This window comes from Cnephaeus nilssonii (genome assembly GCF_951640355.1).
Source record: "Cnephaeus nilssonii genome assembly, chromosome: 7".
Taxonomy (NCBI): domain Eukaryota; kingdom Metazoa; phylum Chordata; class Mammalia; order Chiroptera; family Vespertilionidae; genus Cnephaeus; species Cnephaeus nilssonii.
In genome coordinates, this window is record NC_137078.1 from 64,769,297 (window position 1) to 64,794,611 (window position 25,315).

The 25,315-nt window shown below is 42.6% G+C and overlaps 1 protein-coding gene across 1 annotated transcript in view; it reads left to right on the forward strand.

The window, feature by feature from the left end:
- Positions 1–25,315, forward strand: part of FYB2 (FYN binding protein 2) — a gene marked incomplete at its 5' end in the record, with an annotated part of 111,286 nt that overhangs the window by 34,971 nt on the left and 51,000 nt on the right. Inside the window, 4 exons of the mRNA XM_079777376.1 lie at positions 2,214–2,958; positions 6,093–6,254; positions 7,984–8,017; positions 24,085–24,185. Coding sequence (XP_079633502.1) covers positions 2,214–2,958; positions 6,093–6,254; positions 7,984–8,017; positions 24,085–24,185 — 1,042 coding nt within the window. The remainder of the gene's footprint in view (positions 1–2,213; positions 2,959–6,092; positions 6,255–7,983; positions 8,018–24,084; positions 24,186–25,315) is intronic.

The window sequence follows — 25,315 nt, forward strand, 5'->3', positions numbered from 1 at the left end:
GAGATTTGTGTTTTTAATCAGATTTGTCTAACAGCTAAGTAAATGGTGGATTGGAGGGGCCCAAAGTAAAAGCAGAGAGAAGTCATTTTAATAAGTGAGGAGGACTCAAAGGCAGTGGCATTCGTATGAAGAAAGTGTAGGCTCATGGACTTCTTTAAGATCAGTAGATGTCGCCACTGGCTGTCTTTGGGCCCAGGAAAATGGAACATGTTTTTAACTGGAATTCCCTTTGGCCATCTTCACCCATCTTCACTCAATTTGCCTCTTATATCCTCAACCCTGACTTCCCTTTGATGGGTGATGAATAATAACACAGAATGTATCACATCTATTTCTCATTTAAAGGAAAACAAAATATAAATGTTAATTGTTGGCATAGGCCTTGGAGATCACCCAGACCACCTCCTGATTTGATAAGTGATTGAACTCAGAATTTTTAAAAAGTGACTTTTCTATGGTAACTCTGAAAATCAGTGACTGGATACACAGTCACTCTTTATTGAATCAAATATTTAATTCTCCACATAGTACTTGTATCTAATATTTTAATATGTATTTGCTTATTTTCCGCCTATCCTTGATATTGTAATGTAATATTAAAGAGCCTTTGACTGTCTAAAACAATGTTTCACCCATATAGTAAACACTTACTGAACTTTTCTTGAGAAAATAATGAGCCAGATATAATTAGGTTTGCTTCCTCCTGAACCAATGACTTTTTTAAAGGACCCTGGCTTGGAGGTAATCAATCCATAATTCTATTTCCTAATCATTCCCTTAGAGACTAAAATTTACCAAGCATTAACATTGTAGTTCACGTGGCTTCAGATAGTGAAGACCTAAAAATAACCATCACTACATATTTTTTAAATATTAACCACTAATCACCATGCACCTATTAGGATGAATACTATAAAAAATAAAAAAATATATAGTAAATAAGTGTTGCAAGGATATAGAAAAAACTAGAGGCCCTGTGCATGAATATTCATGCACTGGGGGTAGGTCCCTCAGCCTGGCCTGCCCCCTCTCACAGTCCAGGAGCCCTCAGGGGTGGGAGGCGACCCGGCAATCAGGGGAAGGCAACATCTCCATCACACCTCTGCTGCTGCCACTGCTGGCAGCACAAGCCTTGGCTGGCCCTGGTTACCTGAGCCTCGGGCGTCGGCTGGGCAGCCACCATCAGAGGCTTGCCTGTGCCTCGGGCCAGCCCTGGGCTGCTGGGGGGATGGGGGGACTGGGCACCACCATCTTGTGGCTGTGGGTGCCACCATCTTTGAGGGCATGACAGTCAGTTAGCATATTCCCTCCTTATTGGCTGTGGGCACTGCCATCTTTGTGAGGGTGTGATGATCAATTAGCATATTCCCTCTTTATTAGATAGGATTAGAACAAATGTGCTAGTTAGGAATGATGCCGCTACTGTGGAAAACAGTATGGTGGTTCCTTAAAAAAATTAAAAATGAAATGATCCAGCAAATACACTTCTGGGTACATAACCAAAAGAATTGAAAACAGGGACTCAAAGAGATATTTTGTACACCCATGTTCATAGCAGCATTATTTACAATAATTAAAAGGTGGAAGCAACCCAAGTGCCCATCAATGGATGAATGAATAAACAAAATGTGTTATACACATGCAATGAATATTATTCAGCCTCAAAAAGGAAGTAAATGTTGCCATGTGCTATAATATGGATGAACCTTAAGCACAATATGTTAAGTGAAATAACAGTCACAAAAAGACGGGTACATATAATTCCACTTATATGAGACACCTGGAGTAGTTAAATTTACAGACAGAAAGCAGAAGGGTTGTTGCCAGGGGCTGGGGAGCTGTGTGAGGAGATAGGGAATTGTCATTTAGTGAGTGTACAGCTCCTGTTTTGAAAGATGAAGAGAGTTCTAGTCATTCACAACAATGTGATCAAAAGTTTGTATCAAGAGATTTATCAGCAATTGTTAATACTGTCTCCATTATAAGTGGTTTTTATATGTTGTGAAGAAATTAAACATATCCAAAGTGTTTCAAAGAGGATAGAGTTGTTTTCATTCCATCCTACATAGACAATAGGAGGAGGATCTTGCTCAATGGGTGAGCAATGGCATTATATTGGCACTTACAGCCCTTGGCACGCACAGTGTAGTCAGCTAATTGCGCTGCTTGTTTCCTAAAATAATGAGACTTTTCTATTTTCTTTTATGCTTTAGGAAAGATTAAGAAACTTCAAAGAGCTCCAAGCTAAATTTCAAAAGCTTGATGTACCATCCCTTCCAGGACCTATTAAATCCCTAGCAGGTGTTTCTCCAAAGGGTGACACTGGAAGCACACAGTCAATGAGGATTTGGGCCAACGGGAAACCCCTCTCACCCAACCACAATCAGCTCCTACCATATTGTCCCAGTGGTGAACCCCAGTCTCTTGAACCCCAGAAAATGAAGTTGGCACCAAGGAGTGATATTCAGAAATGTTCTAATTCCCCGGGACCTCCAGGAAGGTCTACTCATTCTGCAGAAAATTCACAGAAGGCTTCTCTGCCTTTAGATGTGAATTGGTCAAATGCTAAGGTAACCGATAAGAAGAAAGAGGTGGCCAGTACCTTCAGAGACAAGCTCCGGAACTGGGAGAAGGTTTCATCTCAGAAAAGTGACATGTCATCAGCCCTTTGCCTTGCCGATTGTGGAAGGGGGGCTCTCCATCCGGAAGATCAGAAAAGCACAGGGCTCACTACTCCAGAGGAGCCCAGGACAAAGCTGGAAATAAAAGGCTCCCAGACTCTTCCTTCCCAGAGGCACTTGATAGCCCAACGAAAATCACATGCCACCCCAGAAGATCCCACATTTCTACCTTCTCAACATGGAAGGAAGAGCCTAGAAAAGGCCAGTCCTGAGAGGAGCCCAGCGGGGGGCACCTGCCAGCCTATCTATGAGAGTGAGCTTGCCACCCAGGCCCCAGGTGAGAAATCTAATCCCCACAGGTGTGGGGGGAGAGCTCACTGCATTCTTCCAACTTAAAGCTGGGGAACTTGAGAAGGTCACATATGTGACCTCAGCAATCTTTGCTCTAAACGCAGGTATTATAGGAGCATCTGCAAAATTGTAATTTCAGGTTTGGGCAAAGTGATTAATCTCCTGGAATTATATTGAGGGACATTTTGAGCAAGCTTGGATTTGAATCCTAGTTCTACTTCTTACAAGATGCATGAACTTGGGCAATCTGCTTAACTTCATAGAGCCTGATCTGCTCTCCTATAAATCAGATTCATTACCAGTCTTTCCTGTCTTAGTAAACAGGACAACGTCCTCCTGGTTGCTCATGCCCAAATGTAGGAGTCATGCTCTATTCCTCTCTCCCTTCGTTCTTTGCATCTAATCCATCAGCAAGCTCTTGGTTCTATTACTAAAATATGTTCTGCATCCCTCCACTTCTGCCCTCTGCCCACACTACAGTCATCTCTCGCCTGGACCACTGCAAGGGTCCAACTCATCTTCCTGCTTTCACACTTTGCTCTCTTATGTTCTGCTCTCTTCCTAGTAGGCACAGTGTTCCTCTATAACGTAAATCGTATCACATCAGGCTCCTGCTCAAATTCAACTCCATCCATCTTACGGTGTTCATGTGATCTGCTCTTTGCCTACCTTTCTTACCTTCTCCTCTCTCATTACATTGGCCTTCTTGTTGTCCCTTAGATATATCAAGCTGGTTATACCCCAGGGCCTTTGCACTTGCTGAGGAACACTCTTCCCCCAGGTCTCTGATATCTGACTCAAACATTTCATCAAGGTCTCTGCTCAGTGTCACCTGCTGTGAGTGGATCTTGTGGATCATTCTATCTAAAATAGCCATGGCAGCCCATCACTATCTTCTTACATTGCTTTGATTTTCATCATATCACTTCTCCCTTCTTAGTATATTATGTATTGGTTTATCCTAGTAAAATACAAGTTACATGAGAATAAGAACTGTGTTTACCACCATATCCCCAGAATCTAGAAGGACAAGGTGCCAGGGTCAGTGGTTCTCAAAGCATATTTATTGAATGACTAAAATGGACTGATGAGGTGGGTGGATGAATTGCCTGCTTCTAATCTCTTTGAACTTAGAATAGCATCTAAATTACTACTCATTTCATGGCCCTGCTTCTTTTGATCCCTGTTTATGTCTCTGACTTACCTCCTGCCTCTTCCCCTGGCTCCCTAGCCCACAGTCAACACACTGGATTTCTTGCTGTTCCTTCAATAGACTTTGTTGTGACTCGGGACTTTTACTATTGTTGTTCCCTCTTCCTAAAAAAAAACCTCTTTTTTTTTTTTAACTTTTATATACTAGGTTCATGAAGGTCAAAGTCAAATAACACTTCCGGATAAATCTTTTTTAGCCTCCCTATCTAAAGACAACTTGCTCACCACCAAGATTTGCACTCTTTTATATCCTCCTCTTTTTATTTCCTTTATAGAATTAACAGATCTTGTTTGTTTACATGTTTATCATCAGTCTCATCCTATTAGAATGAAATTATCTTGTATGTTTGTTTGTTTACATAGTTATCATCAGTCTCGTCCTATTAGAAGGAAAATTCCTGAGGTCAGAACTGTGTCTGCTCTTATTCTTGTTCAGCTCTACCCGCAGCCCCTAGAACCATGCCTGGAATATAGTAGACAAGTAATTACTGATGAATAGATGGGAAGGAAGAGGGGATGAATGGGAGGAGGGTTATGTGGGAGAGAAGGAGGAAGGATGGATTGATTACCTATCTGGTGGAACTGTTATGAGGATTAAAAAAGGTAACCCACATAAACCACTGAGCACACGGCCTGGGAATAATTAGGGGCCCAATAAGCAAGTGATCATTTGCTTTCACTGTCATGTCCTTAATTTGATAAAGACTAAAATTACTGACATTGGGAGTTATAGCCTCAGAAAAGAGAAACCTTGGCCCTGCTGGGAGGGCAAGAACGAAGCCCCTCCTGCTTGCAGAGGACAGCAGGGCTTTGAGAGTCTCACTGGTATATTTGGGAAACACTAGCCGACTTCGTTAGTTGTACCATGTAATCAACCCCTGCTTTATGTAAACCAAAATTCAAAGCACTTGGTTAATATAAGAGTTTGCATTATTTTCTGGAGAAGCAGATATGATTTTCATCTATAATATTGGAATTTCTGTTGAGTTTGGCTTATTAGTGCAGAAGGATAAAATATGCAAAACTGGGATTATCCTGCCACATTCCAGGACACAAAATCCACAGGTGCCTAGGTACCACCAAAGTCAGCCTTGAAGCCTGTGATAGGCTATGAGCCCTGGAAATCAGAGATCAATTCTGATTCCTCTTTATAGCACCCATGTTATTGCCCATCATAAGTGCCTGAAGAATTCTTTCAGTTATTGTCCATTTCCCCTGAATTGGGCCCTGTGCTTGGTGCTGGGGAAAGGTCAATGTGGCCTAGTCCCTGCCCACAGGAGCCTACACTCAGTGAGAAGTTAAACCAGCCCCTCTAATAAGCCATAACACTGCTAGAGAGGTGTTAACAGTGTGCTATGGGGATATAAAACAGAGTCCTTGATTTCTGGGAGCAATCAAAAAAAGCTTCTTAGAGGAGGTGTCATTGGAACAGGGCCTTAAAGGAAGAGTTGAAGTTTGGCATGAGAGAAATAAGGGAACAGCATTCTAGGAACCAGGAACGGCATGCACAAAATCTTGGATATACAAAAGCTTTTGAAGGCTTTTAAAATCCAATCTGGGAACTGAGAAGCCAATGATGTGAGTGAAAGATGTTTGGGCTTCAGGTCAGGGAAGCAGGTTAATAAAATCCGGTAAGAAAATAATCTGGAAATGTCGATTGGGGCCGTGTGCTGTTTAAATGCCAGACGAGGGAGCCAACAAAGGGCATGCTGAGGAAATGGCACTTCATCCTCTGGGCAGCAGGATGGTGACAAGATCAGGGCCGTGTTTCGATCTGGACACTCTGGCTACTGGGTGGAGTATAGATTTGGGGGGAATGAGAATGAGGCAAGGCAACTCATCAGTTTCTCCCGACAGGCTATAAAATGGAAACAATTAACAACCTACATTGTGGCTTTTTGTGCTCAGAAAAAGAGCCAGATGTCAAGCATCACCAGCTTCCCAAGACAAAACCACTGCCTTCTGTGGAGTCCCTGGGTCCTCCTCCCGTGAAGCCACCGAAGCCGCCAGGAGTGAGCCTCCGGGCCTTCCTGAGGCGGACAGCTGCAGTGCCCAAGACCCCCGGGGAAGGTAAGGAAATGCACAGCCCTCACAACCCCACCACCACATATCGGCCAGTACCCCCAGCCACCTCCCTTTCCGCATGAGCTCCTGGTGACAATGCTGAACTGCTTCTCCAGGGCTGGACATCCATCACTGCTTATTCTCACGTAGAGGCCATGGCAGCTTGCCCGGGAAATGACAAACCTGCGGGAATTGGCCCCTTATCGCTCCTGAGCCAGCCTGCTTCCCCTGAGAGCCTTGCATTTGATCACTGGGAATCCATCCAAGAGGAAGAAAATGAAAAGGAGCAGGGCAGGGAGGCAGAGCAGGGAGGCAGAGCACCTCTGTGTTTCCCACAAAGTCTGTGTTGTCAACACAGCCTGTGCAGTAGAGGAGGGGGAGGCAGTGAAAGGGAGGCAGTCAGTGTGAACTTGACCTGCGGTCATGATGGAGGTCCCTCAGGCCTCTGCGATCTGCCTGCAGTAATTCACTGAAGGGCTGCCACCCGCCCCCACTGGTACCTTCCAGGACACAGACACCTTGGAAGTCATTTCTCTGTGCTGTGATGTGTCTAACTCTGACACATGAAGCTGCCCCGCTCATCCACACCCCTACTCCAGACGCATCCTGTTGACATTTCAAACACCTTTGCTCTGTCTGCTCTAGTGAAACGGGGGGTAGGGAGGACTGTGCTAACATGCTTTACTGTGACCATGAGTGCCAGCAGACGGGGCAGTGAATGAGCTACTTCTAGCTCATTGGTTGTTCGTTTGACTGCTCTGGGCAACTTCATGGTTACATTTCTTGAACTCAGTGGTTCTCAAATTTTCGTGTGCATCTGAATCACCTAGGAGACCTGTTAAAACACACTACTGGGCCCCATCCCAGAGTTTCTGACTCAGTTGGTCTGGGTTGGAGACCTGAAGATTTACCTTTTTAACAAGTTCTCTGGGGCTGCTGCTGCTGCTTCTCCAGGGACCACGCTTGGAGAAGCACTGCTATAAGTCATCTTAGGTCTCATCCTAAAAGAAAATTCTATATAGAGAAACTGGGCTCTTAGCATTATACGTTAAGAATACGGCCACCTCCATATCAGGGAAGTCTATAAACGTTAAATAATTTAGGGCTCAAACCATCTCTCTGAAAGGGAAGAAGGTTGTGAGAGGACATAAAACAAAGTACTAAGTCTTTTATAATAAAATGGGCTTTGTAAATTGCAGCCCTCCTCCCCGCCCCCCCCCCCCCCCACACACACACACACAATAGCTGTTTAAGTTTGGGCGTGTTACGCCCTGAGCCTCATTGTCCTTGCCTGTACATGGGGATGATAACAACACTCACCATATAGATTATTGTGAGGATAAATGAATGAGATGAGGCATGGAAAGACTTCATAGTTATTGTCACACCAGTAAGAGCTCAACAAGTGCAATGTATCATTATTTCAAGCATGCATTCTCTTTGCCAGGCCCTGTGACAGGCATGAGATTAAGAGAGAAACCCAACAGACATCCTGGTACTCAAGGAAGTCAAAGTCTAATACAAGAGAGTGTACTCATGATTAAGCACCATAAAGGGTGGGTGAGGGTTGCAATGTAGGCTGTGATCCCCTGGATGCCTGGGAAGGGGAGGCTTGGGGCACAGGTGAATTGCCAACCACATTGTGTCTCTGGAGTCAGGTCATTGCACAAACACAATTTGCTTTAATCAGGCTGCTGCTACCATCTCTTTTTTACTCTCCCTTTTGCTCTTGCAGCAGCTGTGAAGGAGGGCTACCTGCCTCCAGAGAGGTAAGTACCTGTTTCTTAATTGTGCAGGAGTGTAGCCTGCCAACGAGGCCACTGAGCCTGCCCACAAGCAGGCAGTAAGCACAGGCCAGGCATCAGTATTTCCCCAAAGGGTTGCAGGAAGAGCAGATGTAGAAGCAACAAACTGCAATTCTTGTTTTAGATGAGAGATTAAATAAACCACATTTAACAACCATGCTGACGTTAAGTTGCAAAGATGGTCCTCTGAGGTACTTTTATTTATTGTACAGTTGGGTTCAGTAAATTGAAACATCAGCTTCCATAGTAATAAATTGAATTAGAGGCTACAGAAAGTCGAGGGCAGCTGGCAGGATGTTCAGAACTGGTAATGGGACAAAGACCTTCTATTTTTGTTGCATTCATTCTAAGAATTTTTCCATGGAAGTGTCAGGTCATTAATTCACTCAACCAAATACTGTTGAGCCCTTTTAATGCATTGACCTGGCTACTTAATACAGATTTTATCATTTCATCTTCTCAAGAAGGCATTGAAGTTGCTGCCACTGTCTTCATTTTATAGCTAAAAACACTTGGGCTCATAAAGTTTGCCACTTGCTGAGCTGTAATTCTAACTCAGGTGTGCACAAACTATTTTTTATTGTGATATAATTGATGTATAACATCTAAGTTTGAGGTACACAGCCTGTTGGGTTAATACATTTATGCATCTCAATATACTAGTAACCACTACAGGAGCTTAGCTAACATCTTTATCACCTCATATAATTATTTCTTTTGTGTGTGTTGAAAACAGTTAAGATCTAGTCTCTTAGCAATGTTGAAGTTTATGATAAGTATTTTTTTACTCTAATGACTAGGTTGTGCATTAGATCTCCAGAACTTATATACTAGGTGCAAGTTGACTGGGTTGCTCCTATTGTCTGGGGTTCAGCTTGCATCTGGCTGATCTAGGATGATCTTGGTGAGGATGACCTTGGTGCAACTCAGCTTAGCACCCTCATCACATCCTCCGGCAAGCTAACTGAGGAATGCTCTCCCAGCAGTGGCAGCAGACAAAGCCAATAGCACAAACACTTTCCATGCCTCTGAGGTATCACATTTGCTGACCTCCTGTTGGTCAAAGCAAGTGACAGGACCAAACCCAGCGTCACAGTGGGAGGCACTGAAATTTAACCTGCAAAGTACAGGGTCCCAGGGAGGCGTTAAGAATAGTAGCGTCAGTCCAATCAAACTAGCACAGAAGGGAAGTATTTGAAATGAATGCTGAGGGTCAACATTCGCTGGATAACATGGGAAGGGGCACTATAGGCAGAGGTAGGAGGTATGAAATAACATATTATTTTGGAAATTAGAAGTAGTTAAGTGGAGTTAGAGTATAGAAAGTGTAATAAGGAATGGAAAGAAATGGGATGGTTAAGGTAGACAGGAACCAAATCCTAGAGGGGTGAGTACACCAAGGAATAGACAGTCATATTCAACAAGGGGGAAATCCTAGTTTAGTGGTTAGAGTTGAATGACGGCACAAGGTAGGTTGGTGGACCTGCATTCCATGAACATTTATTTGAATGAGGGGAAACAATTTAGACATCTCAGGAAATGGTTTGCATTAGTTACTGGATGAGCATTGGCCCTGGTATGACATTTTGAGGGGACAATGGCATTCTGACGTACCCCGAGTCAATCTCGGTTCCCTCGTGCCTCACATACTGGGAGCATTTCAGTGTGATTGAGTGTGCCATGATCAGAGTGTATAGCTAGATACACCATTTTCCTGCAGCTGGGCTCTAAACTAAGCTGACTTCTTCTCTCACACTTTCATCAAGGAATCAGCAATCCATTTCAACACTGGCCACAAACTGGCTGTGATGTGCAAGTACTGGGAAACAGTAGTCTGTGACACCTTCTTCCTAAGGGGATTTACAAGGGCAATTGGTGCTGTTCTTTCATATTGACTTTAAAACTGAACCTAACCTCATCTGAAATGAGATTCATTGCATCTCAATTACGATATGGGCTGTAGTGCTATAAGAGTGAAAGACAGACGAGATGAAGGGGGACCAGGATTCTTAGGGGCAGCTTCATGGAAGAAGAAAGATCTTGTGATGTCCCCTGCACAGTGGGTTGCAATTAGATAGATTCACTCACTTGTTCCCTTTTGTGAGACTGTAAGTTGGGTGGTAATAGGGTATTGTTACTGGAAATAACCACATTGCTGACTTATGGTTGGTTAGTGGATGGATAAATGGATGGCTCAAGGAATATTTAGTATAGAGCTAGAACATGATTGAAAGCAAGGTGGTAGTAATAAATAGCATACAGACAGACAAAAAGTATTGTAATATGAGAAAATACGAGATATGGTTGGATCCTAAAGTGTAGTAAGTGCCGTGCTAAGGACTTTGAACTTCATTTTGTCACTGGTAAGAAATTAGTTTGAATCCCATAAATGTCTGTGACCCTGCATCTTCTCCTCTGCCTGCAGGGAGCATAAGGCTGTTGGTCCCCTGCAGGCACCTGCAGACAGTGGCCCCGCCCTTGGTCATCTCTGTGAAAGGGGTGAGGACAGGGTAGAGACAAGGGTGTTGCTCCTTCTTCTCAGATTTCTGGACCCCTCATCTATTTCTCTTACTGAGCCCAGGTAACAACATATTTTGGCCACCCGTGACTCATCCTACTTTGGGCAATGAACAAGGACCAGACATTTGACTCCCACTCTCCCTCTACTCTGTATCGCAGGCTCTTGAGTTGAAGAAGTAACATTGACATAACTGATAGATAAGCAGTTGTAAAATTGACCTATTTAACCATATGATTCCAGTGCTCTTAAATGTGTGAGAAATATCTGTATATATCTGTCTTTCTATGGATAGTGTTCCCTTTAGACTTCCTGTCCCTGCTGGGGATTGGAGGAAAAGTCACTATTTAAAAAGTGTATTTTGCTGGAAATCTTCCATATCACCTAGCTTTCCATATTCACTGGCAATGAGTTGTGCATAAAAAGTCCAGTGGTTGCTATGTAAGTCCTATAGTCCAAAATAAATTACTGTCATGTTCTTAAAAAAAAAAAGAAAGAAATTACTTTGAACAAGTAAATGCCAGGATGCTGAGCGGCCTTAGATACAATTTCCATGGGAACTGGTGCCTGTTTGGGAAGAACATTTCCATGTTCTTGCTATTAATCTTCGGTAAAGATGTTGTGTTAGAATAGAGTATGCAGGATCTCATTACTGGAAGGGGACCTGGCAATGATCTGGCAGCCAAGCCACAGAGCATAATGTGAAAAAAATCTGGGTTCTTGACCCATGCTTTACCACTTATCACCTATGTAGCCTTGGACAAATGCCTTAACCTCTGTAAACCTCAATTTCTACTTATGTAAAGTAGGATATTGGTAGTACTTAACTCACACAGTTGTAGTGAGGATAAGTGAAATCATGAGTGTAAAGTGTTTAGCACAGTGCCTAGCATCTAGTGTTCAATAAAGCTTACTTAGCTATTATATAACCTTCTACCAAAGGCAAGAATTCTCTTCAAAAGTCCTTTGGTGGGGAGCTCATTACCTGGAGAGTCCAGTGTCTTTCTTTGCTGAGGTAGGTTTTATTCATTTAACACATACTTATTGAGCATCTACTATATGCCAATTCCTCTATATGCATTGAGAACACAGCAGTGTATAAAGTAGACAAACATATCCTACGTGTAATCACACACATGTGCCTACACACATTCGTTTGTTTGTTTACTCAAACGTCCTTCAAGTTGAACTGGGAGGGGGAAAAAAAAGATAACCTTCCTACCTCAGACTCAAAACCACTTAGCCAAGATCTACTCATTGGTACAGTGGACACTGTCTTTACATAACTGTTCTTAAAACATCTAAGGGCAACATTTTTCTTTGAATTAAAGATCAATTTTTTTCAACCATTATTCACAGAACAGGTGTCTTTGTGTTTTAGCTATATTTCAATAGATACTACACACACACACACACACACACACACACACACACACATATATATATATATATATATATATATATATATATATATATATATATATTAATCATCTTGTTAGGAACTCAGTGCATTCACAGTAACCATTTTCATTTCTAAGCTTCTTCATACTATCAAATATGAGAAGTCGCATAGCGAAATGGAAAAACACAGGTCTGGAGTCAGAGTAACGCAGACTCAAACCCATCCCATGCACCCAAGACCAGTCACTTACCAGCTCAGAGCTTTAGCACACACATCTATCTGTAAAGTGGACAAATAATGCTTCACTGATGGCCATGAAGACTAGCTGAGATAAACTGTCTAAAGCATGGAGAATAGAGAAGATGCTTGATGAGTCTGTTTCTTCCACCCTGGGCTTCTCCATCTCTGGTTGCCTCTGGAATATTAATATCTCATTAGCTCCCAACAGTGAAATGACTTTTTGTAGATTATTCTTTTCCATTGCTTTTTCATGGGAACCAAGCTGGCTGGCACCCTGTAGGACAGCAGCCTCTATTAGTGTGAGCAAAGCAGGGGAGTCCCAGGGCAGCAGTCAGCAGGATCTCCATCAGTACTTAGCATGGCTGGCTAGTATTTCATTCATTAGCTATAAATGCAGCTTTTCTCCCAGTAGGAAGTATCAGAAGATAGTTCTGACTCAGGGAGTCTCAGCTAGACACTAAGGAAGGGAGAGACTGTTTATTTCCCGAGCAGAAAAGATTCACACAGGACAGTGTTTCTCGGATGCGGGTCTGTGGGTGGATCTCAGGAGTCCACCATTTTCTCTCCTCAACTTTTTAATTTTGTGTTTTTGTTTTGACGGCAGCCTTTAAAAAATACTATAAGCCTATTATGAATCTCCTGGGTGACCTCTCTCAAGCAAGTACTTTGGAACATGCATTTGTATTTGTGTCTTGGTGTGTCTAGCCCATGGTGAGTGGGAGACACTAACGCGCCTGGTGTGTGAGATCCAGGAGAGCAGAGGCTGTGGAGGGGGATAGCTGCCTTCCCTGGGGCATCCAAGCAGAATAATGATGCTAGCAGAACAACGACATTGTGGCCCAACAAAACGCATTTGTTCTCCTTATTTGACTAGTAGTAAGTGCTATAAAGAAAACAATTTTTAAGTATTAAGGTAGTAACTGGGGATTGAGAGCAAAGTAAAGAAAGTGTAGAATGGTCAAGGAAGGCCTCTCGGAGGTGGTGACATTGGGGTTGAGACCCGAATTCAGGGGCCCCAGTCATGGAAGGTCTAGAAGAATATTCCAGGAGAGAGCACCACTGGTTCAGACCCTCAAAGAAGAACCCCTCCCCCCACCATGTCTACAGAGCCAGAAAGGAGAGCGTGTAGCTAAACACAGTGCGCCGGGGGATGATGGGCGATTCTTGTGAGCCTGGAATGAATGCAGATTTCTCTCTAAATGCATTGAGAAGCCATGGAGAATGACAAGCTAGGTAGTGACGTGTGCTGACATTTAGCTTGTACCAGTCACTCTGGGTTCCGTATAAATAATAAATTTAGAGGGGAAATGGAAGAGGAAGAGGAAGACAGCCTAGGAAACCACTGCAACAATAATAAAACAGTGATTATAACAGTAAAAATAGCAATCAACCCTTAGATAGTCTCTAAGTTCATATATGAGTCCATATATGACAATCTAAGAAGTGGATGAACCATCCATTTTACAGATAAGGAAACTAAGTCACAGCGAGGTGAAATAAGTTGGCATGCACAATATAGTAGAAATGAAGATAAAGAGCCCTGGCTGGTAGCTCAATTGGTTAGATAAGCGTTCTAATACATCAAGGTTGTGGGTTCAATCCCTAGTCAGGGAACGTATAAGGATCAACCACTGAATGCATAAATATGTGGAACAACAAATCAATGTGCATTTCTCTTTCTCCCTTTCTCCTTCTCCCTCTCCATACCTCTCCCTGTAAAAACCAATAAGTTAATTAATTAAAAAAAGAAATGGAGATAAAGAAATCAATGGATTCAAGTTATGTTTGGCGGGGGCGGGGGAAGCCAGCAATTGCTGGATCAGCTGTGGGAGTGAGATGGGAGAGGAAGAGGAATCTAGGAAAACTAGGAGATCTGCTGTTTCTGTCATTGTTGATATGAATACCTGTGGAGTGCTTGGCACATCACTAGAGCTCAGTACCAGACACATCCTTCCTGAAAGCTATTTGGGATTGGTTTCTACTTAACTAAGCAAAAGCTGGACATCCTTGTGCCTTTGTGCATGTAAGATCAGAATCTCTAAAGGCTAGTTTTTAAGTTGTTCGCAACTACAGTGCTCTTTCTTGAGTGGCTCCTCATAGGATGGGACGTGAAAGAGGGCCCCAAGATCCCAGTGTGCTCAACTGAATTGCTATAGGGCAAGAGTGAAGAGAGGGAATTTTTTTAAGCCTGTGCCTTATAAAGTTTTAGACCCAGAACATCCAGGTGGCACCAGCTTAAGCCACTTTCATAGCTTCTTATTACACTCAACCACTGAGCCATGCCAGCTGGGCTTATCCCCTTTTAATTGGATTTCAGGGACACAGCAAGGTCACTGTTCGGCCTGCCTTTCACAAGGTAGGAGCAGTGGATTTACTTAGGGTTTTTCTCTTCTTTCGTGTTTTTAAGCATTATTCCTTTTAAAAAATCCCCTAAAGGTTCTATTTATTGAGCACCTTCTATAGACAAAGACTTGTATCCCTTACTTAGGTCCACTCCTTCATTTTAAAACCCGCAACCACAGAGTGCTCTGTTCAAGGGGACCGCTGATTCAAATGCTGATCTCATCCAAACACCCTCATAGATACACCCAGAAATAACGTTCAACCTGGACACCTGTGGTCATATTGACACATGAAATAACCTTTACAGTCATTCTAATTTTGTTGCCCTTTATTAAAAGAATTAGGTTATAAAGTTATAAATTTTAGAAAAAACACTTTAGCGCCCAGAATTGAGCAACATTGGCAGCATTGTTTTTTCTTGTTTGTTTGTTGTTACAGAAGTCATTGTAGAAGTAGTAGGTTATGAAACATGTGGTGGTAGGGTTGGGCTTATACACACTTGTGTACTAGTAAATACACACATATTTGCATACTGTATATACAAATGCATATATTCATATGTTTCTGATATACATTTATCATAGACATACATGTGTATTTTGTGTGAATGTATATCATATACTAGAGGCCCAATGCATGAAGATTCGTGCAAGAATGGGCCTTCCTTCCCCTGGCTGCTGGCACTACCTTCACTCCAGCCCCGGAGCTGCCTTTCCACCTTCCCACGCTGCCCAGAGGCCTGGAGTGGCTGAGGCGGTGTGGAATGCCTGCATCGTCGCCATGGCGATAACATAAGCATCTCACCCCGTCCCTGGCCGCTTGGCACCTGCATATGCAAATTAACCCACCATCTTTGTTCGGTTAATTTGCATACTCCTGATTGGCTGGTGGGTGTCTCGAAGGTACAGTCAATTTGCATATTTCTTTTTTATTAGTGTAGATAAGATCTATGCGCGAGCATAGATATGTGTGTGTGTTCTGTAAAAATTGAGAAAGTAGTAGAGCTAGTGGTAGAGGTGATAGAAGTTCAAGTGGTGGAAGTATGGAATGGTAGGCAGAGTGGTAGTGGTGGTAGTGGTAGCATTTACGTTATGTCAGTAAACACAGCATAATATATGTCCAGGAAGAAGAGACTTGGGCCCAATTACCCACCCAAGGTCACAGGTGAAGTTGAGATTCAGCCCCACATCTGCCTTTCCAAAGCGTGTGTCCCCTTACCACCCTTCTGCCCGACTGCTTCATTGATTCTTCATCTTTATCAAGCATCTAAAATGTAGAAGATGGAAGCTTTATTAGCTCTTGAGAGAAACACGTCCTTGGAATTATTTTGTGTATTTTTTGTGAACATAGTACAAATACATTTTCAGGTCCATTTTAGGTAGCATGTATGTAATTTTTTAAAGTTTAATCATCAATCATTTAATTCAGGAAAAAGGTTTCTTAGGGTGAAGGCTGGGGAGGAGAGTAGTCTTGTAAGAATTATTTATTGGAAATAGGAATTTGCCCAGTGTGGTACTTTGGGACATTGAGAAATCACATGGTCACATATTTCCTTGTCACCAAGAACCTGTAGAATACCACACAGAGCAACTCCTAGCTAAGCTACTCCTGGTCTCTTTGCCTCCAAAGTGTGTGGCCGGCCCATTGACATAAGAAGTGGAAGAAGGTGGGTTTTCCACTTAGATCTACCCCATAATGAAATAAGCACAGAAGTACAGCTATAGCAGGCTTTGCTGCTCAAGTCCCAATCTTCCTACTTAGTATAAGCTCTTTTTATTTTCTAGAACTTTTTTTTCAGTGAAACCTTTTGATGCAGTCTCATGCAAAGTGATCCAGAGGAAGATGAGAAAGGAAAAGTACCTGTTGGTTGTTCCCCAAATGTTAACTCAGTTATTCCTACAGTGACCCTATGAAGAAATTAAGGCCCTGAGAATCTAAATGACTGCTTAAGACCACACAGAGATGGATATGATGAATCTAAGTACAGTGCCTCACATATGGTAAACCCTCAACAAACAGTAGCTGCTACTGGGATGGGTAATTTGTGTGTACCACTTCTCTAGAGTGAACAGCCTAAGACAGAGATTGGCAAATTATTCTCCAAAGGAGGGCTGTGTCCCAAGGGTAGACATAGCAAATGCAAACAAGAATGAGAGGAGGTCATGGGCCTATGCTTCAGCCAGAGAAAGTCAACTTGTTCAAAAATTTGTTTTGCAGGTGGATCTCTAAGGGTCCAAGCCAATAGGAAAGCATCTGCTTGTGTAAATCATCTTTAACGCTCTCATCGCATTTACAGAACTGTTGTTTCTTCTTGAACACAGATAATGTTGACGAGATCTTCAAGAAACACTAATGGTTTATTATCTAGTACTTAAATTACCAGAGGTTTCCTGTAAGAAAATCAGAAAATATATAAAAGTGATACTATGCCAGTAATGAAAAGCACTTTCCAAAATGCAAACCCCAAACCTTTTTTTAAAGAACACTATAATTTCTGTCCTCCAGCATAATAATATTACTATCATACTTTTGTAGAAGGTCTATGTGAAGAGGGCAAATATTGCATTCAATATCGATAGCCTGCTTTTAAATCAGATTTTATTATTGTTGTTTTGTAGAGCAGAAAACTAAAGATTAAAAATTAAAAACTAAGGGATGTATCCAATATTTTATCATTAGAAAGTAGAAGAGCTGGGCTGACCGCAAGAGCCAAGTCTGTCTGTAATTCTATGCTGCCTCCCAATGATGTCTACAGTTCTGGAGACAGACTATAGACTTAACAAATGTGGAAAGAAAGAAACTGAAGCAGAGATATATTTAATTCATCGAGTTATTTCTTCCCTGCAACCCAAGTTCTTTCTATCGACCCACACTGCATTAAATCAAGGCAGATCTCAGGTCTGGTTTTAATGGACCAGAAAAAAAGATAAAAGACATTGTCAGGGAGCAAAAGGGTGGTTTAAATGTATCTATAGTATCTTTTTTCTCCCTTCACATTAATCCTGACTCTGCCTTTCTGCTAAGACAGTGAATCTGAAGATGCCCTTTTTTTACACTTGAGTGAAATTCTTTCTGATCATCTGAAATCGGGTGTTTATCCATTTCTGACAAAAGTAGTGCAAGAAATTGATTAAACATCTTCTTTCAGTTTTTCCACAAATTGTTTCTTATTAATAAAGTTAATTTACCATAAACCCAATGAGATTGTTAGGCCCCTGGAGCATGAGTTACATGGGATAGTCTATATTTTAAGAAAATTTCTCTTGTTTCATGCAGGGGGAGGGGAGTCAAAGAGTGAGGGGAGAAATTATGATGCCTTAGAATTTATTATGTTTTCTTTTCATATTTAAAATATTACAGAGACCATGGGGGGGAGGGGAGGACCTAAAAATACCCAAAATGGCCAAACAAAAAAAACAATTGGGTAAAATGTACTTAATATCCTATCTAATAAAAGAGTAATATGCAAATTGACTGTCACTCCAAGACACAAGATTGCCGCCCCTATGTGGCCAATGATGGCTGCCCCCATGTGGACACAAGATGGCCACCACAAGATGGCTGGCAGGGGAGGGCAGTTGGGGGAGACCAGGTCTGCACAGGAGGGCATTTAGGGGTGACCAGGCCAGCAAGGAAGGGCAGTTGGGGGCAACCAGGCCTGCAAGGGAGGACAGTTAGGGGCAACCAGACTGGCAGGGGAGGGCAGTTAGGGGTGACCAGGCCGGCAGGGGAGGGCAGTTAGGGGCAATCAGGCTGGCTGGGGAGCAGTTAGGCATTGATAAGGCTGGCAGTGGAGTGGTTAGGGCAGTGGTCGGCAAACCGTGACTCGCGAGCCGCATGTGGCTCGCGAGCTGCGGTTTGCCACTCTGTTGACTAATGAGTTTGCCGACCACTGGACTAGACTAAATATTACCATGTAGTTGGAAGCTGTGAGGATTAGGCAATTGTGGCATAAAGTGTGCAAAGAAGTAAAGGGTAGTAGATGACAGTGGTTGGCAAACTCATTAGTCAACAGAGCGGCAAACCACGGCTCGTGAGCCGCATGTGGCTCATGAGCCACAGTTTGCCAACCACTGGGTTAGGGGGTGATCAGGCTGGCAGGCAGAAGCAGTTAGGGGCAATCAGGCAGAGGCAGGCAAGAGGTTTGGAGCCAGCAGTCCTGGATTGTGAGAGGGATGTCTGACCAGGATCGGGCCTAAATGGGCGGTTGGACATCCCTCAAGGGGTCCCAGATTGGAGAGGGTGCAGGCTGGGCTGAGGGACACCCCCCCCCCATGCACAAATTTCATGCACCGGGCCTCTAGTCTATATATATAAAAGCCAAGTGACCGAACGGCCGAACGATCAGTCAACCAGTTGCTATGATGTGCACTGACCACCAGGGGGCAGACGCTCAACACAGGAGCTGCCCCCTGGTGGTCAGTGCATTCCACAGTGGGCATGCCACTCAGCTGACCAGGATGAGCGGCGCTCCCACAGCGGGCCGATCTCTGCAGGCCCCACCCCCCACAAGTGCATTAATCCATGCACTGGGCCTCTAGTATAATAATAAATGGGGAGAAAAAAGGAAAAGAGAGTGCTCCCACCTTTTTGCCTATAACAACTATGCAGATATACCTCTAAATGGAAAATAAAACCAGGAAGAATACCAAAGTACTGAGACCTCACTTGTGTTGAGGTGGGAGAATTATGGATAATTTTTCTCCCCCCTACTGTCCACATCCAGTGTGAAATCGGTATTTTACATTTGCTATGGGCACAGTTGAAGTTCCTTTCGTTTCACTCCCCAGGCCCAGTTTCTCTTTCTCCCTTCCCAGAGGCAACTTCAGCTGGGAATGCAAGAGTGGATTCATTTAATATATTTCTTACACTTTAGCTACAAACTCACATATCTGTTAAAGGTATAGTATTTTACATTTTTGTATAAATGGCATCTTATTTTATCCTTCTGCAACTTGATTTTTTTCCAAAGCTGTGTTTTCATATTATATGTTAATGCGTGTAAGTCTAGTTTATTCATTCCATTTACACATCGCCTATATTTCTTTATATAAACAATATAGCACAGTATGTTCATGTATTCCTTTAATGAGGAACATGAAGGTTGTTTTAAAGTTTCAACCTTTCCAGTGATGCTGCAACAATAATTCTCATATAATAACAAGTAAATATGAGCAAGTTTCTCTAGGTTGTTGGGGTTTTTTACTTAGAGTTAAAAGGGCTAAACAAGAGTAAATAAACAACTTTAGTTTTACTAGGTATTGAGAAATTATTCTCCAAAATAGTTTTTCCAATTCATATTCTCAAGCCTGTATGAAGAGTTTCAATTTTCCATATTCTTGCTAAATGAGATGTTTTTTCAAACTTTAAGATTCTTGCTAAACTGAAGGGTGTGGAACCAAATTCTCATTGTCTTGACTTCTATTTCCCCATTTACTGTGAGGTTGTGAATTTACTTAAACTTTTTAGTTGTTTGCTTCTGTGATATCTACCATATGCTTTTGTCCAATTTTCTAATGGTTTCTTTGTCTTTCTATTGCAGGAGTTCCTAATAGAGTTTACATATTAACTCTTTTTGTTCCACTTTGCTATTGTGACATTTTTGGAGGTTAATCTAGTTAAGAAAGTTTATCTACCTGGAATGCTTTCTTGCATCTATTAAAATAATCCGAGTAGGTGTTTTGTTTTTTTCACTTTCATTGTTCCAGTATGATTACTTGCAAGGACAGATTTTCTGATGTTAAGTCATCCTTGAAGTCTTGGGGAAATTTTAGTTGTTTTTATTACTGATTAGTTCATTTTTCTACTATTTTATTTGGGCTAAAATGTCTTATGTGAGAGTGGGCTATATTTTTCTTTCATTGGTGATTTTGTGGTTTTCATATCAAAATTATTCTTTCACCTTAAAAATGAGTAGCATAGCTTTTCCCTTTTTTTTTTTTTTTTTTGTTCTCTGAAACTAGTCATTAAACCTCACCACAGGTGGGCAGAATGTGGAGGTGGGTAGGGGGGACTGTGTGTGTGTGCACTGTTTATTCAAGCCCTTTTATGATTTAGTGGCTTATCTTTCTATTTTTTCTTTAGTCACTGTGGTAATTTTATATTTCTCACTAAATTTGCTGATTTTCTCTAGACTTTCAAACTTACTGGCAGAGAACTGATCATAACATCTTTATAGATTTCTGAAAACCTGAAGCTATCCCCAGTTTTGTCCTCTTTTTTTTACCTCTATTCTGTGATTGTGTGTGTGTGTGTGTGTGTGTGTGTGTGTGTCTCATTTTCTTGAACAGTCATGCTAAAGTATGGTCTACTATTAATATACCTACCTAAGCTTTCTTTTTGGTTAGTATTTGGTTTGACTCTCTTTCCCATTCATCAATGCCAGCGCTTTGGCTTGTCTGTTGCTTTGTAGCAGCATTAGCTGGATTTTTAAGACATCAAGTCAGATAATCTATATTTTATTGGAGTAGGTTCATCTCTGCATTTTTATGATTCTTGATCTATTTGGACTATTTCCCATTATATTTCATGTTTTAAATTTACTATGAAATTTCTTTACTTGTATTTTTTCTTCCTTTTCTGCCTTCTTAAACATTTAAACTTTTTTTTGCATATTTTCCTTCTACCAGTTGAGAAGTTAAATATTCTATTCAATCTTTTTTAGTGATTATAGTTAAATTTAGACATCTACAATTAAGTCTGATGTTAGTCGAAATCTCTACCCTGCTCCTAGACAATATAAAGACCTGAGAATAATTCCCATAGCCTTCTCTCACCATCATATTATTATTTAACTAGTGGCCCGGTGCATGAAATTCGTGCACAGGGGAAAGGAGGATGGGAAAGGGTGGCCCTCAGCCCGGCCTGCACCCTCTCCAATCTGGGACCCCTCAAGGGATAACCAGCAGTCAGACATCCCTCTCACAATCCAGAACTGCTGGCTTTTAACTGCTCGCCTGCCTGCCGGATTGCCCCTAACTTCTTCTGCCTGCCAGCCTGATTGTCCCTAACTGCTCCCCTGCTGGATTGATTGCCCCTAACCACCTCTGCCTTGGCCCCGCATTTGGGATCCAGGATTCCCTCCTCCAGCCGACCACAGGCACCCAGGATCCAGGCTTCCCTCCCTCTGGTCAGCCATAGGCACCCAGGCTGGCTGCAGCCACAGGGGATGGTGGGCAGGTGGCTTCGCCTGGGCTGCAGCCACAAGTGCTGGCACCTAGGACCACGGGGTGGGTGGCTTCTCTGTCTACCAGGCTGTAGCCAGCCGCAGGTACTGGCACCTGGACCGCAGGCAGGGGGCTTCTCCGTCTTCCTTGGGATGCAGTGTGGGTGACTTATCCAGCTGGCTGCAGCCTGGAATCATGGGGAAGGTGGCTTCTTTGCCTTCCAGGCTGCACCCAGCCTCAGGCGCTGGGGTCCAGTTTCTCCATCTCCCGCAGGATGTAGGGCAGGCAGATGTGAGGCTTCTGCTGTTGGCTGTGGCCTGGGATCACGGGGCAGGAGGCTTCTTCGTCTTCCAGGCCACACACAGCCTCAGGCGCTGGGGCCCAGTTTCTCCGTCTCCCCCAGGACATGGTGCGGCCAGCTTCTGCGGCTGTCTGTGGCCTGGGATCATGGGGCAGGCAGCTTCTTGGTCTCCCTGGCTGCAGCCAGCCTCAGGCGCTGGCGCCAGAATTCTCCGACCCCCACAGGCCTGGAGCAGTGGGGGGTGGGGCTGCCGCCATGTTTTAGGTTAATTTGCATACTCACTCTGATTGGCTGGTAGCGTAGCAGAGTGATGGTAATTTGCATGTTTCTCTTTTATTAGTGTAGATATTTTAATTCCATTTTATTCTTTTTTAAAATATGTTTTTATTGAATTTTAGAGAGATAGGAGGAAAGAGAGAGAGAGAAACATTGGTCGCTGCCTCCTGCATGGCTCCCACCAGAGATTCAAGGCCACGACCTGGGCATGTGCCCTGACCAGGAATCAAACCAGTGACCTCTGGGTACATGGGTCAGTGCTCAACTACCCACACTGGCTGGGCCATTTTATTCTTAATAAACACTGCCTTTATAATTATTCAAAGTGTATGTATACATTTTGGGGGATACTATGTGTGTGTGTGTGTGTATTGAACCTTCTTATTCTATCCTCCCTACTGTTAACTTTTCCTTTAATATTTTTCATCTCTGCCCTAACCGGTTTGGCTCAGTGGATAGAGCATCGGCCTGCGGACTGAAGGGTCCCAGGTTCGATTCCGGTCAAGGGCATGTACCTTGGTTGCAGGCACATCCCCAGTAAGGCGTGTGCAGGAGGCAGCTGATCGATGTTTCTCTCTCATCGATGTTTCTAACTCTCTATCCCTCTCCCTTCCTCTCTGTAAAAATCAATAAAATATATATTAAAAAAAATAATAATAATAAATAATATTTTTCATCTCTTAATCTCTCTGTGCTACCTTCTGGGTAACTTCCTCAGATTTAACTAGTTCACCAATTCTCTCTTTTGCTGCACCCAATCTACTTTTCAACCTATACATTAAAATTTTTCTTTTAAGAACTATATTTATTATTTCTATAACTTCTTTCTCCTGTCGCCTACTCCACATGTTTTTTCACACCCTCTAGTGGCTTTTGTTCCTCACTTTATTTCTTTGAACACATAAAATTTATTTATTTTAAAGTCACATTCATGTCATTCTGTTATTTCGTTCTCCCGAGTGATATCTTCCGACTATCTATGTTTGTTCTTTTCCTGGTGGGGTGTGCAGTTGTGACTATAAGCTTGTTTATAGTGGGGACTGTTTCTTTAGAAACCATAGGTATCCAAGGATATGGAAGTATGTTTATGGAGTAATTTCAGAGTTGCTTTAGCAGAGGGGAGGGTTGGGTTTCAAGCACCGTTTTGGCTTTGCATCTTGGAACTACACAGACAGTCTACATCTGGAACCCATGCCTGTGCAAGGTTCTGATATCTCATGGGGACTCTCTCTTAGCTCTAATGGCCATTGTCAGGCAACAGTCTTCCAGCTCAGAACCTAGGAGAGTGTACCAATAGTTTTAGAACTTCTTTTGCAGATGGGGTGGCATTTTGTGACTCTGGACTTCATGCTGATGGCTCAGTTTCAGCTTCCCATTCAGATGAGGCCTGTTTCTCAGACGTAACTTCCAACTCAGACCTTAGTCGACCAGTCGCTAAGATCTTTCTTTATTTGGTTCCCATTTGCCTCTGAGTCCCTTGGTTACAGTTCTCATTTACATCTTTAATTGTGAGTTTCCTCTCAATGTCTGGCACCTGGAGATTTTTACCTTACTGATTTCTAGATGAGTTAGGTGTTCTTTGTATAAATCTTAGTATTGTAATATTTTATCCAGAATTCCTATGTCTTTAGAACAGGGACGGTGTGCCTTCCATGTCTGCTCAGGTTACCATATTGGCCACACATACTTATATTATTCTAATGAGGAAAAAATACAAAAAAGTTTTACAATATGTTTAAAGAAACATTTTATTTTAACTAACCTTCTTTTCTCCATGCTTCTCAGTGCTGAATTTGAAGAACCACATAATTATGAGACAACAATTTCATACCTGAGACACTCTGGCAACTCCATTAACCTGCGCACCGCAAAAGAAATTGCTGGTTGTAAGTCTGCTAAGCCAATGAATATTGTAACCCTGTGTGGACTGAAAATGTGTCAAAAATGGTATTTTCCCCTAGCTGACTATGAAGTTAAACATCCACAGCCATGCTGCTTTACCATCTAATTCCCCCTCCTTTGTCTAGTCTCTTATAAATATAAATACATCCAGTTGAGCATGCGTGCTATCTCAGGACTCAGCGCTGCCCTCTCTCTGCCCTCCTCTGGTCTTTCCTTCACTGATCTACTTAGATGCTTTGCCTTTTGTCGCTATGTGGGAGGGAAAGATCAAGGTTATGGCAATTCATTTTTCTTCCTTGTCCTCCTATACAAACTTCATCTCTCTTCTTGCAATGTATTTCTTGAAGTCCTGGAAGCTCCGTGTATGGAGAAGGAGATAACAGACCATGGGAATTAGGTCCCTGTGTTTAGCCTGGATAGGAGCATAGGATTCATTTAATGGCTCTGACCAATCATTCAGAGTTACGTCTTCCTGCCTCTGGTATGCTGAAAAAGCTCAGAACTTTATGTGAAAAAAGAGACCCTTTCAGGGAAGAAGATGAAGAAACAGGGACTTATAGCATTTCCACAAGTTTCTATGTTTCTGTTCTGCCTATAGGATCAGTCAATTCTCTACGAAAGGTGTACATGTTGGTGCCAGAATAAACACTAGCATTTACTGACCTTGTGTGATGGGTCCCAGTTCTGCGTTAGGTCTTCTGTGTACATCCTGCTGATAGGGTGATTTTAACCCACTTTGAAAGATGGGAAACTCAAGGTCAGAGATTGAGTAACCAAAGTCACATAAGGGCTATGTGGTAGAGCTATAATGTGAAATGGGCTCAGACTGCCTCTGAGGTCCACGCTCTTCCCACCACTTTATGTTGCTTCTCCTTCAAGAAGGTTTTCATTCTACCCTCTGATAGTTGTCCTCTTCTCCCGGCTGGGATGCTGCTGTTCATTGGAGAGGGTTATCTAACTCAGCATGAAATGTGAGCAAGGACTCCAATGCTGTGTGTTCCTAGTCCCTTCCTGACCCTCTGGGGTACAGCCCGTTGAACTTTACATTCCTATCCCGGGAGCAAGTTTTGATGGCAAGACTTTGTTTAAACTTTGTTTTAAAAGCAGCATTAAA